We start from the raw sequence: 14,019 nt of genomic DNA on the forward strand, positions 1-14,019 counted from the left end.
TTGCCGCAGGGTCTCTTCTAGACTAGATGTTGGAACACGAATGAGGTCTGGTAAAGATGGTCGGATGACTAGTTCTGGGTTGAACTCCACTAATCTGAAGACATCAAATCTAGAAAACTTTTATATTTAAAACTTAAATATTGTTTAGATATAATCTCGAAGTAGTCTTTTTTTTTTCTTGTTATGCTCCACATATATACGGTTTCAAACCTGCGTACAGCTTGTGAAACAGAACAAGGGTTCGTGCCCAGCTTTACAAGACTGAGAGCAGGTTTATCTCAGTGCTCTGGGGTATGCCTTGAGATGAGGAAACCACCTGTTGGAAAAAAAGCAGTGTTTTCTAATATTTGAATAAGTGCTGTAACGTATTGCGCAAATCTGCAACTATTTTTATTACTAAATTACATGCAGGTGTTTTTGTTTGTGTTGCATAAGATAGAATCTAAGACTCCAAATCAGACATGGAGGAGTTAAAAAACCAGAAGGCCTCAGTTTTGTCAGTTGTTTAATACGGTGCCATGTTAAGTCTGTGCGGTTTCGAGTACATAAACCGCTCAAGTAGTTTTAAAGTTATTATATTTTACCTCTGTGTGTTCTCTTGGAATGCTAGACTTCATTAAGTCCAAGTTTCTCAATGGAAGATTTAACCAGACCCTGTATTGTAACATCCCTGCCATCAAAACTACTTCGCTCTTTAAAGTTAAAAACCAGACAAACATATTAATGCACAGGGTGCACGCTTCGGAAAAGCTTCTTCAATGGGGGCCAAGTTGGGTCGGACAATGAGCTTCTACAGGAATAATGGCAAAAGCTATTAACCACCAGTAGGCATGGGATCAGTGGAACTGTTCCCTGGAGAGAGGAGATCCATCCAGGACCGTTTGGATGAGCTGGAGTGGTGTTTGTGGCCTACGTGAGTAGTACCTAGCTCCAGAAGAAAAGTTGGCTACAAGGGTGTCCACCACATTTTGGTCTTATACTACATACAGAGAGGCCTGAGCATTATATCACCACAGAGGTGCTCTCTGAAGTGTAAGATCCACCAACAGAATAATACCAGCTTTGTGAGGGTTCTGGCCGCTGGAGAACAGTGTGAAAGGAAGCTAATAAAACATGTAGAACAACTTCTGGATCAACCCCACACTCTCCTCCTTCTGAAACAGTCACAGGTCCATTTATGTTTAAATCACACAATGTGTGTTTATTACGTCCGATTGGTGAAGAACATCTCACTGCAAGAATCGCAAGTTGTTTTAATGATTTGTCTAAAACTTATACAAGCCACTTGTTAAATGAGGGAGTACTGTGTTGTTGGACCAGTCCAAACACAAGGGTGTTACTATTTGGAAGTTTTAATTACAACATGGGACTTCAGTTTTCTTCCTGTTGAAATCATGCTAATTGAAGGTGTGTACGCTTCCTTTAATTATTAGCAATGTTAGCCTTGCAGTCTCGACTTGTCTGAGCTGATTGTTTACATTTAGTGGAACAGGGAAAGTCCACTTTGGAGAGCCAACCCAGTAAACAAGGAACGTCCCTGGACGTTCTAAAAGTAGGTCTAAAAGTAGTCTGTCCGTCAAGGACATATTTTAAACGTCAATGGCCGTCCATTCCATCTTAATAAGTTAGTTAAGTGGTGACCAATCGATAACGTCAGTGGACGCCCAAAACGCGTTTTATACAAGTAATTTATTTCGGGACCAATTAATAACGTCAATGGACGTCCAAAATACGTCTAATAGTAGTCTTTTCAATGTCTGTGTTTGGACGTCTTTTCAACTTTCATTTTCAACCTTAAGAGAACGTTGTTTAGACGGCAGTCATTACGTTATTTCAACGTTGAATCAACGGCTAAATGTTTACTGGGAAAGTCATGAACCAAGAGCTAATGACAGTAGATTTATCCTTTTTTTTATTATTATTATTTATTGTTTCACTCTTCATATCTGTACAAATACCATCAAACTTTATATATACATATGACATTTACATTAAAAAAATACAAAACTATATATTTATAACTGAATCTTGTATTCATCTTGTGATGTCTGAAAATAAAAAAAGCCATTTTGAAAAACACAATGCCAGCAAAGGATAAGTGAGAAGATTTAGACTGATACTGGATCCTGTATCGTGAGCTTGGAGATGGCGCAGAACAACAGCCAAAAAAGTAATATTAATAAAATTAAACAAAATAAACAAAAAACAATAAAAACAAAGAAACAATAAAATAGCATAGACATGTTAATGGCACATTTTTGACAATCAAGTATCGGCCAGAGTTTCCGCTCTCGAGCTGAACACATGAAACCACTGAGGAAACGACGACAGCTTCACAAACCTCAACAAATGAGAAATGGCTCACGTTCAGAAATAAAAACAAAAACATGCTGCACTTTACAGCCAAACGATGGAGAACCATTGAGAAGATCCCTTTGGTCAGTTATAGTGAACAGTAAACAAAGCAGAAACAGGTTTATGTACATTGAAAGAGTGACGGATTCTTTTTTTTTCCCCCAATAAATAAACACACAGGCAGACATGCAGTTACATGTGAAATAAACATCTGTGGTACAGAATGGACAGCGACTGAAGCAGATTTACAGCGCCGGGAATGCAATTTACAGCTTGCAAGACTTTACATGACACTTTACATGGTAGCGCTTTTCTGTTTTCTTTTTAGGTGTGTATAGTTAATATTATTATTATTATTTTTTTTTTTTTTGAATTTTTTTAAACCTCACAATAAATAACACTGCTTCTCTTTGGACAAATATACTTCTTCATAATAAAAAAAAAAAAAAATGAAAGACAAGTCGAAACAAGTGAACACAAAATAATAACATGATAGAGATAGTAAGTCAGACATTGTAAATGTATAAATTATAAAACAAGAAAAACACTGTATAAATAAACATCTATCGGACTGAACTATATGTATACTTCCTTTTTTTCTTTGAAAAATAAATTAGCATACACATTTGTACAGTGTGGACATGTTTCGTTTTTGTATGTTTTCCACAGGACTGTTTTTCCATTGGTTTGGAGGCGGTTTATCCGTCCAGTATTGGCGATAAACGGATATAAGGGATGTAGTCCTGGTCTTCGTCGTCGTCCTCCTCCTCCTCCTGCTCTTCCGTGATGGCTATATGGGAGAATACATGGTAGCTGTTGTATGAATAATGACCACAACAGCGCAGAATCTAACTGAACGTTTGTCTGTTTTTTCTCCGCCTTCTGAAGACCACAATCTAGCTTTGTGTTTAGGCAGATTTGGCAGCAGCAATGCACTCTGCCCCCAACTACACCACCCCCCTCCCAACGAACCCCAACCCATTCTTCCCCCTCAGCCCACCCCAATTACGCAACAAGCTTTACATAATCAAGAAAGTCAGTACTGTGACAAGAGCGGGAGATCGGTGGGTTCAGTGGCTCAGGTCTAATTTCGCAGATTCCTGAAAGAGGACAAAAAAAAAAGTGCTTGTGTGTTTTAGGACTGGCTCTTTTTCTTTTCTACTCTAAAAAACCCAACTCTGACATAAAAAAATGGAAAAACAAAATATGCGGCTACTCGGCTAGCGTGGCGTCCCGTGCCATGAGATGACCTTAGTCAAACGGTCATCGTAACGGCACAGTTCTGAGGTATATCCTTCTACATAAACGGTGACATTGGGAACTCAAAGCAAATGAAAGCATAAAAAAATAAACAGTACACAGAGCAACAGAAGGAAATAAGCAGTCCCTCATGATCCATATGAACACGTTCACAAGACACCACCCATTCACAACCAAACCTGCGAAACAAAAACCTCCTGTCCATGTTAGACACGTACCACTAGAGTAGAAATGCTTGTCCTGCAAACTGTAAAATGCTTGTTTCATGCCATGAGGTGATCGTAAAGTTGGTCCCTTGGATTTAGTCTTACATGCACTACACGACCAAACACTTGTAGACACCCCAAATACCTACTTGCAGGTGCACCCACTGTGGAAAGGAGATGCTCTGGAGCAGCTGCACATAAACATTCTCAATGCCAAATGTAAGCTTTGAATGTATAAACGTCCCAGTGTTGCGCTGTGGAACAGTGGAGCTGTGAAAAGTCAGAAAAGTCCTTCCCAGAAGAGTAGAGGCTGTTACAGCAGCAGAGGGAGGACATGCATAAGTAAATGATGTGAGTTGGTGTCCACAAACGCTTGGTCATGTAGTGTACTTTATTAGCAGCACCTAGGGCTAGGAGCTTTCCACTGTTTTATTAATGTTCTTTTTTCAATTATTAATATTCTGGACAATAAAATTAATGTAAAAAACGAATGTATTCACAGGTACACCATACACTGGAATGTAAATAAACTGGTCAGTGGACCATCGTGGAAGTTGAGTAGGTAGTGTAAAGCGTGAAACAAGTTTAAACACCGGCGCCAATGTTACAATCACCTTATGTTTGTTAAGAACATGGATGCTACTGATTTCTGACCCTGGTACAGATTGGCAGGGCTGATAATGTCATGGGGACATAGTGCATTTTTTAAAATGATTGATTACAGCCAGAAGCAGCAAAAAAATTAAAATAAATAAAAAATCAAAGAAAACAATACAAACTTTAAAAAATGTACATGATTATCAAGAAATTAGCAACGTGACCATGGAAATTACAAGCTGTAGCGATATGATTATAAGCCGAACGTCTCTCGAATTCAACACTGCAAAAATTTTAATTTATTAAAAGAAAAAAAAAAAAAAAAATGAAGGCAGCCTGCTTGGGTAAATGAGACGTCACTAGAATGATGACAACATGTTAGCGGCAGAAGTTAGTCTGCTTGCATTAATATGGTTGTTATGCAGTAAATTAGTAGGTCAAATGACCCCCAAGAAATGAGCCCGCGATTACAGATCCTTTGTTTAAAAGTGTTTACATGGTGTTTACTTATTCATTTCAGGTGTTTATTTTTATTTGAAAAAAAAAGCCGTCAGCCCAAGAGGACATGCGAAAAAACCAAGTACTTCCCATTTGGAGTCCTTTTGTGTAGCTTAGATCTGACCAATGGAGGGCTTTTGCGAAGCAAGGGAAGGATGGGGTGTTTAAGGTGGAGGGAAGGAGGCTAGCACTGGATTGTCTTTTTTTTGCTGGGTGTTACTTACAGTTGCAAGATCCTGAATGCTTAACCTCCAGGAGGAGCCCCATGGAGCACGCGGCCTGCTTCATGGCGCACATGCTGGGGTACGAAGTGTTGTCACTGGCGCACACGGCTTCGTCCGAGCGGCTCTCTGGACACGACTCCTCGCAGAGGGCGCAGCGACCTCGGCCCATTCTCGTGTCCCACAGACACTTCTTCCCCGTGCTGCACTGGATGTCGTCACACGACTTGGCTTCTGCAAGTGCACAGAAACACACCTTCAGTTCATGGTCGAGCTGGGATAGTGAAGGAGAGAATATGGATGCAGACACGGGGGGGGGGTTCAGACTCAAAGCGTGGCTGAAAGGTTTGCAAAGCAAAAATTGAAATCTAAGCAAGTAAAATTTACTTAATCTAGACTAAAAATCTAGTGTTACTCATTTGGAAATTGTTGTAAGGATATAATACGATTATTCAACTTATTTTTACCTACAGAAAGTGGCTTATTCCATCGGCAGAAATTTTTGCTTCTTTTAAGCGTCATTTTATGTTATTTCTTGAATTAAGCAAAAATTTCTGCCAATGGAATGGAATGGCCACTTTCTGTAGATAAAAATAAGTTAGAAATAAGTTGAATAATGGTATTATATCCTTACAACAATTTCCAAATGAGTAACACTAGATATTTAGTGTAGATTTAAGTAAATTTTACTTGCTTAGATTTCAATTTTTGCAGTGTGTTGGAAAAATGCTATGATTTTTCAGATCAGTATCTGGGCTGTGATTTTAACTGCAGCACTACATCCATTTATTGTAACTTGAGACATAAATACTGAGGATATTGTGGAAGACAGCCAGTTAGTCATGGGTGTGACGTGACAAATATTTAGAGTTTTGTTTTACTTCTGACTGGTTTAGCTCATCTACAGACACTTCACCAGCTCTGCGTTGTATCAACTGACTCTCTGAAGGGTTGAAGTGGTTTTATCATAAGTTACAGCTTCAAAAATCATTAACAGGGAGAAAATAGCCTCTTCTGTTGCTACCTTAGGCTCAGCACTGCTGAAATTGCACTATGTAAATATTGGAGGAGGGTAGGAAACCACCCCTCATTCCCTCCCTCCAATCTGCCCCTTGATTCTAGGACATAAACCCTACACTCTGTAACTCTAGTTGGAGACTAGGAGAAAATACTAAACCTTTCCTAGTGTTCCTTTAGGAGTTCTTGGGAATTAGACAAATATTGTAGTAAATTTTAAACGAATAACTAAATAATAATAATAATAAAAAAAGTCTTATATAATAATGACCCTTCGGTGATGGAATTAACAGCTCTTGTGAGGTAGAGGTTTCACAAAAAGTGTTTGGAAGGGCAGTTGCACTCTGTTTGTAAGAGGAGACAGGCCGGTGTTGCCAACATCAGGAAGCAATTAAGACACCCACGGCTTTTACTTTTGCAAATACTAATTGCAAACACTGTTGTCATGAGAGCAGCAGAGGTCAGAATTTGTTTGGAAAGTTGGCTTGGTTGCATATGCACATAAACCTCTAGCTGGAAAATAAGCCACAAAAGCCCACCTCCCACCCCCTCGCCACTCAATCCCTTTGAAAATCGACGTACAATAAGCTTCCTGAACTTTGTGTACCCCTGCAAACTTCACGCTCAACTGGGATCAACAAAAGCAACGGGATCAGGGTTGTTTTCCCACTGGTCACTCACTGATGCATTTCCCCTCGTAGGCCACGCCGATGGACCTGCCCAGTAAACACGTGGCTCTCCTTAAGTGGCAGGCGCTGGCGTACACGATGCCGTCGTTTCCGCAGAGATACTGGTCCGGCGACGTGACCTCGGGGCACACGCGGTTGCAGGTCACGCAGTAGGCGTTATTGGTCTGGTCCACCACACACGTGGAAGTGCCCGGGCAGAGCACATCACGGCAAGTCTCTGCGAATAAAAAAAAATAAAAACAAATGCAAACACTTAGGGCTAGTGTTTCAATCTCGTTTTCCTCATGCGTGTGCTGTGCCAAGTGCCAGCGGCTCTCCTTACACCCGCCCTGACGTTAGTGACCCCCGGGCGTAATCTCTCACGTTTCAGCTTTGGAATTTCAGACTTGGTACTCAGTTATTTAATTTAATTGATCTGGAGATGTTAGAACACAACAGTGAGACTGGAAATTTAAAGCAACACTAGGTAATCGTTTTACCTTAAAATAACAGCTTGTGATGATCCACTGAGCAGTGGTGGACAGAATAGAGACACTGCTGTTGCTACACTCTTTTCACTCTGTTGAAACTACACTATGTAACCTTTAAAGGAGGGTAGGAAGTCACCTACCTTAAAGTGGGTCCAAACCTCTTATGAATTCTATTAAAAAGCACTGTCCTAGGGGAAGTGGGGCCGGGTTGTTTTCCTACCCTCCTGTAGAAGTTACACAGTGCAGTTTCTGCAGTGCTGAGCCCGGAGTAGCAATGACAGAGGCTATAGTCTTCCTATTACAGCACAGTGAATCATCACAATGATTTTGAAGCTGCAGTTTTGAGGTAAAAGTAATACCTAGTGTTCCTTTAAAATGACTTTTAAACTGCAGGTGTTGTGTTTGGTTATTATTCTTTAGACTTATCATCATGCGACTGCTGTAGACAATTCAGAAAACAGCATGTGGGTAGTTTAGCTGTTGATAGTGAAGCATTAAAATGGCGCTATTGCTGTTTAAGGCGTTAGCTTAGATCAACACAAAACTTACTTTTGCATTTGCCCTGGTACTGCACCTCCAGGTCAGGTTGCCCCTTGCACTTGGACTTGAGCAGGGCACATTCGTCTCTGTAGGTTTTCCCGTCCGATCCGCACACCGGCCCCTTCCAGGTGATGTTGGAGCAGTCTGGAGCGCACACACATCGCGGCTTGCTTCTCCTGTTCATCTTGCATTTCTTCCCGGGGCCACAGTCCACATTATCGCACGTTTCTTTGAACCACACGGAGGAAGACGTTAGTCGTGTGACATTAAACGTAGACTGTAAACTTTTATAACTATGCTCGTTGGCTTAGAGGGATACAGCATCCCCAGTACTGGGCTCTGAAGAGTGAATGTAACCATTCAGCATCACACCAAACCCTCTTCTTACTAATGTTCTCACAGAAATGATCCAGCATCTGGTGTGAAGACCTCCTAGAAGTGTGTAGAAGCTGTTTTATTTCAGAAGAAGTGCTGGATGAGAGTAAGAACGTTCATCTGGGGTGACACCTGATCAGTCTGGACCAATCCGCTCAGTCCAAACTATAGCACCCTCGCAAATAAACTCGTTCTTAGTCGAAACACTGCAACATCTGACCACTGTTAGCTGATACCAGTGGGGCACACTGCTCCCCAAGCAGCTACATTATTTACAGTACGTTAATACTGAACATATGACTAGCAGTGTCAGTATCAGCACTAGTATTAGCCCCGTTATCAGTGTATTTAGGGTTGAAATATTTATAGTAATATCCAGATACGTGTATTTACAGTAATAACACTAATATTAATGCATGGGATTTTTCGAGAGGGTTGTGCCCTCAGAAATCACACCTGCAGGACAATGCACCTCTGCGGGGCGTACCTTTACAGGGTATACAGTTGGGAGCTCCTCCGTTGAAGATGGTCCACCTGAACAGGGTGCTGTTGGGAACGTCTTCCTCGGTCCAGAAGGTGCCCAGGCGTCCACTCCTGCAGCACTCGTCTCGGCTCATCCCGGGCATGTAGAGCACCTGGCATCTCCCGTTCTTCCCCTGTTGGAGCCAGCAGTTCCCAGCTAAGAAAGACAGAAAGGGGTGGGGGGTAAGAAAGAGGAGGAGGTGGTGGAGGAGGAAAAAACAGAAAAGAGAGAAAAAAAAGAAAGAATGAAAAAACAGAAAGCCAGTCGCATTAAAGTCTGAAGCCAATGACCCAGACACAACACGTGCAGCCTGTATTAGCTGGAAGCTGCCCCGCTCCCCCTCCCCCTCGGTATTTTGTCTGATTTCTCAGTAATGCGACTGTTTTACACTTGCATGCCTGAACCCAGACAAACTCAACGGGGCTGCCCCCTTTCCGTCTCGGACACTTTTCCCTTCGCTCCTTTTTTTTTCTTTTTGCCCCCCTTTTTCTCGAGTGAAAGATTTCTCTCTCTCTCTCTCTCCCTCTCTCTCTCTCTCTCTCTCTCTCTCCCTCTCTCTCTCTCTCTCTCTCTCTCTCCCTCTCTCTCTCTCTCTCTCTCTCTCTCCCTCTCTCTCTCTCTCTCTCTCTCTCTCTCTCTCTATGAGCTGACAGACTCGAGCCTATTTACACAATGTGCAGTCTAGACTCGAGACACTTCCCCGGGCTCCCACTTGGACCAGACAGTTCAGACAGACAGACTGGGGCTCCTTGTCTTTCCCTCAGCGGACAGACAGGACCGAGACTGAGACTGAGACGGAGTCTGGGGTCGAGCCAAGCCAATGGACACCCCGTGCCATACCACCTTTACTCGCATTCGTGTCTGTTTTCATTAAAATGACATCGAGGCGCACAAGAGAAAACCGTAAAAAGGTGTCCAAACTTTTTTGGTTTTGGATGGGGGGCAGACGCAGGAAAAACACTGCAATCCCCGGAGCACCTGAGCACACCATAAACACCAACCCAGACACTTTGAATTGTGCTGTGACTTTGGGAAGATAACAAAAATAAAGCAGAAAATAAACAAGCAAAATGGCGTTTAAAAAATATCAACAAACGTGCGGTTTTTATTTTTGTTTGTCTGTTTTTATTAAACGTTTCAACAACCCTTTATTCTCGTTCTCACGCGCGGGTGTCACCAGTGGTCAACAATGGCTGTTAAATCCAAAACTGATACACTGACAGTTTATATGTGTTCCCTCGCTGAACTTCAAACAAAGCGTTTAAAGCATTAAACCAATGGCCTTCTAACCTTCAGACCTTGATGCACTGTAAACACACACCTGCCTCGGTGTCAGCAGCACTCAGTATTTACCACCGCACACCAACACATCACCGCAGAGGGGACACCAGGCTTAAAGAGGATAGTCTTCAGTCAATTACTGGACTAACTCCAGTCAAGTGTAAGTGCTGTAAACCCTCTCAGACCCCAGAGCACCAGAGTGGACAGTGAGAGAGAGAGAGAGAGAGAGAGAGAGAGAGAGAGAGAGAGAGAGAGAGACCTGGCAAAATCCACACGGGGAATTGACTCACCTTGCACTTTGTGGCGTGCAGAGAAAAGCCAGAGGCAGAGCAGTAAGAGCAGAATCCGCAGCTCTGGGACTGCTAGCATCCTCAACGAGTTCAGGGCAAAGTGAAGTGGAGGAAGAAGAAGAAGAAGTAGAAGGAGGAGAAGATCTGGAGCAGCAGCAGCAGCAGCAGCAGCAGCAGTAATCTGCTTAAGGAGGCAGTCCTGAATGAAATGCTTGTGTCTGTGAGTGTGCCACCTCTTTTTAAGTGTATAAGGGGGTCTAAGGCCGACTGTCTGTAGTGGGCGGGGCTAGTTTCACTCCGTGGGGGTGGGGACAGGGGAGGAGTTTGGTTTTCTTTTCTTTTTTCTTTTCTTCTTTCTTTTTTTTTTTATTTAAAGCTTTAGCTCTAATCAAGTGACGTCTACTTGCAGCTTTACCGTAATTTAAACAGGTCTTTTATCAGTTACCTATAAATACCTTTGAATTATCTGTAGACGCCTAAACCTCAACTAGCAATAATCAGCAGTCAGTTTAGAGTTTAGTAATTAGCTACAAAAACATTATAAACGAGCTATTATTCATAACCACTTTAAAACACATTAATAAACAATTATTAAATGATTTAGAAGTGCTTAATTATTTGGCTATTTAACCTTCAAAATGCGCTCCTAGGAATAAATACCTTAAAACCCACCAATAAACACCATTAAACATTTATAACGTGAATAGGAGACCTGTTGCTTGCTTAATAGTGAGCCAGTGTGGCACATATTTAAATAAAATCACATTTTTAAGCCTATGTTTATGGTTACTTTCTTTTCTTTCCTGTTTAATAACCAAAATCATTCTTATTTTTATTATTATTATATTATTAATACATTTTTTGTGGTACTTTTTTTTCTTCTCCATATAATATATATCATGTCATATCAGATGTATATGTGCTCACTATCTGTCAAAGAACAGGTCAGTGTTGCCATTTTTGTATGTTATAACTGCTCATTAATTTATTTTACACATAATATTCAGCCTCTTGGGTCACACTGAGGTGTATATTCTGGGATCCAGATTAAAGCAGAGATAAAGAAGAGAGGGCTCACAGGATGTAATGTAGACTAAGGTGCTGTTATCTCAGAGGAAGGAGATGATTTAAAGCTTTAGACACATTTCTTCTCACAGAAATTGGTCATACACCAGAAGAGAGGAAGAGAAGTCGAGCAGTCTTCCTCAGTGTTGAGCTGAGATTTACTCTGGATGCCAAACTCTGAACAGAGCAGCGGCACATTTTTAACACTTGTCTCAGGACGACCTAGTTTCCTGTTTGGAAATAAGGTTTCAATATTAGTCTCAGGTGGCGGTTTTGGAGACATAGCAAAAAAGTGGCCTTAAGCAACAGAGCAGAAATCAAAAATCAGGGGCAGTAAAAAGCAGAAGAGCAAAATTGTAAGTCATATATATACACACACACATATATATGTGAGCGTTAGAACACACCTGGTAAAGGTGCATAGTTATTTATCTTTCTAGAGGGAGCACATTTAAATTTAGCCAATTTTATCACACAATTTCTATCTATTCATTATTTAGTTAAATACAGGGGGCACGCTGGGAGCCATATTGTTTGGCAATCCTTAGTTGTCACAAAACATTATGTGCTGTAACTTATACACAGACCACATTATAGGTAATTATTACTTTTATTACTCTTTTATTATTATTATTATTATTATTATTATTATTCCCTTGAATTAGAATCTAGATGAATGAAGGAATATCTCATTGCCCAGTTGTCAACAAAAATAAAAAGGGTTAAGTTAATAAATTAACTGTCAATGTACAATTAGCAATGGTGCTAATTCAAGCTAGGTACATTTACCAAGTACAGAAGTGTGTGTAAACAACTGAGCAGTGAATACGTATGTAAATATGTTTGAATATATTCACATAAACAGCAAGTGGGCATTAAAATAAACGTGTTCAGTTATTTATTTTCACTCAGAGAAGGAACAAGAACTGTCTTTTGACCAGCTAGGGAGGTTCGCACAGATATTCTCTTACCGTTGCACACACATAACATTCTGCTACATCAGATAAGGTGATGTAAAAACTGTTTAAGAGGTTCAGATTTGTTGGTTTTGAGTGTTGTGTCCCAATGAGAGTAAACTACCTCTAAGGGCACAGAAAGGAACGTATACAACACCGAAGGACTTTAAAACAAAGCAAAGTTAATATTAGAAGCAACAGTTGTTGAGTTTTGTGTCACGGCTCAGAGACTGAAATGAATCCCCTTCGTTTTCCAAAGCTTTACGATTTTACGCGAAATAGTGACACTTGGCGGGCGATGAGGGAACTGCAGTGGCATTTTATAAAGGGATACAACAGCGACCTCTTCTGTTCACCACTGCTCAGTGGTTTATTACAACCACATGCCTGTTAGTAAGTTCATTAACGAATTAAACTAATTATTACACTAGTTTTAACATATAACTGAAGCTAAACTTCACACGTAAACATTCGAGAAAATATATAATGTACACAGAACAGCCACAAGATTAAAATCACAGACAAATTAAGTGAGTACACTGATAATACTCTCTTTACAGTTGCACGTTCAAGGAAGGGAAAAATTAGGTGAGAGACCAGTCAGTTCTTGAAGTTGATGTTGGAAGCAGGAGATATGGGTGAACTTAAGAATCTGAGCCTCTTTGACAAGTTTGTTATGGTCATAATGTTTTGGTCAAAGCGTCTCCAGAGTTGCAGGTCTTGTGGGGTATTCTGGTATGCAGTGATTAATGCCAGTAGTGGTTTAAAGTATGACATCTACTGACCCAGCAACAGGGTCCTGGGGCCCAAACCTCATTCCAACAGAAGAAGAAACTCTCTGGTCCAATTCCAGAGAAGAGCTACTGTAACATAAACTGCGCTGCACTGTGTGTTCTGACCCCTTTCTATCAGAGCCAGCATTAATTAACTCTTTAAGAAGTGTATGCTTCAGTATCTCAGACCGGCTCACCCTCACTCCCCTCAAGCATCAGTGAGACTTGAGCGTCCATGACCGTGTCAGTGGCTGTCCTTACTTGGACCACTTTTGTTATGGGGTTAACCACCAAAATATCTTTGTGACCTTCACATTGTAGCTCTTGTCAAAGTGGCTCAGACCCTTACACTACCCCTCCCACCTCGACAGTGGTTTTAATCTGGTCTCAGATTTTATAAATAAACAGATTCAAAGTGTAACTTTCTGGTTGGAGTTAAATAAAATGTTTTTACTTTGGTCAGCTCTGGCCTTCACCGTTTTTCTGTTGGAAATAATTCAATAGTGACATCTAGCGGTTCTTTTAAAGCATTACATTTCTCTTTGGATTTATACTGCTTTAAATGTACTACATTGCACTACAAATCTACACTAGCGTTATCCTCGTGTCCATGTCTCTCATTACACCAGAGTCAGCTCAGACACAGGGCCCTGAACATTAGCTAATGACCTCCATCAGCTCCAGGTTTAAACAAAGTAAAGGCATTACACTGCATTACTGGACACAGATATCACCCCAGAGACAGTGACCCTTACATTCCCAACCTCCAAAGTGTAAACATTTACTGATATCTACTCTATCATAATGTCACAATGATCAACGACAGCAATTTATGAATCAGTATTACAATTTATCATTATCAACAGCATTATATTCTTTCTTGATTTGATTCTGTCATACATG

The 14,019-nt window shown here is 40.9% G+C and overlaps 1 protein-coding gene across 2 annotated transcripts; it reads right to left on the reverse strand.

Moving 5' to 3' along the window:
* Positions 1-1,964: 1,964 nt before the first annotated feature.
* Positions 1,965-10,517, reverse strand: LOC136678166 (follistatin-A). 2 transcript variants are annotated; one of them, XM_066656090.1, is made up of 6 exons: positions 10,323-10,517; positions 8,716-8,907; positions 7,863-8,081; positions 6,836-7,060; positions 5,141-5,371; positions 1,965-3,145 (listed from the first exon to the last, which is right to left on the reverse strand). In XM_066656090.1, exons 1-6 carry the CDS (start codon positions 10,399-10,401, stop codon positions 3,054-3,056), a joined length of 1,038 nt encoding a protein of 345 aa, XP_066512187.1. In that variant the 5' UTR covers positions 10,402-10,517; the 3' UTR covers positions 1,965-3,053. The 2 variants fall into 2 exon arrangements, with proteins under 2 accessions (XP_066512187.1, XP_066512188.1); XM_066656091.1 differs by lacking the exon at positions 1,965-3,145 and adding an exon at positions 3,364-3,455.
* Between the last annotated feature and the right edge of the window lie 3,502 nt (positions 10,518-14,019).

This window comes from Hoplias malabaricus, chromosome Y, assembly GCF_029633855.1.
Source record: "Hoplias malabaricus isolate fHopMal1 chromosome Y, fHopMal1.hap1, whole genome shotgun sequence".
In the NCBI taxonomy this organism is placed as follows: domain Eukaryota; kingdom Metazoa; phylum Chordata; class Actinopteri; order Characiformes; family Erythrinidae; genus Hoplias; species Hoplias malabaricus.

Coding starts and splice junctions, on each gene's coding strand:
- LOC136678166 (XM_066656090.1), bottom strand. CDS start 10,401: ATGCTAGCAGTCCCAGAGCTGCGGATTCTGCTCTTACTGCTCTGCCTC. Junction 5,372..6,835: donor CTACGAGGGGAAATGCATCA/GTGAGTGACCAG, acceptor GTGCACTTGCAG/AAGCCAAGTCGTGTGACGAC. Junction 3,146..5,140: donor GCATTCAGGATCTTGCAACT/GTAAGTAACACC, acceptor TCTCCCATATAG/CCATCACGGAAGAGCAGGAG.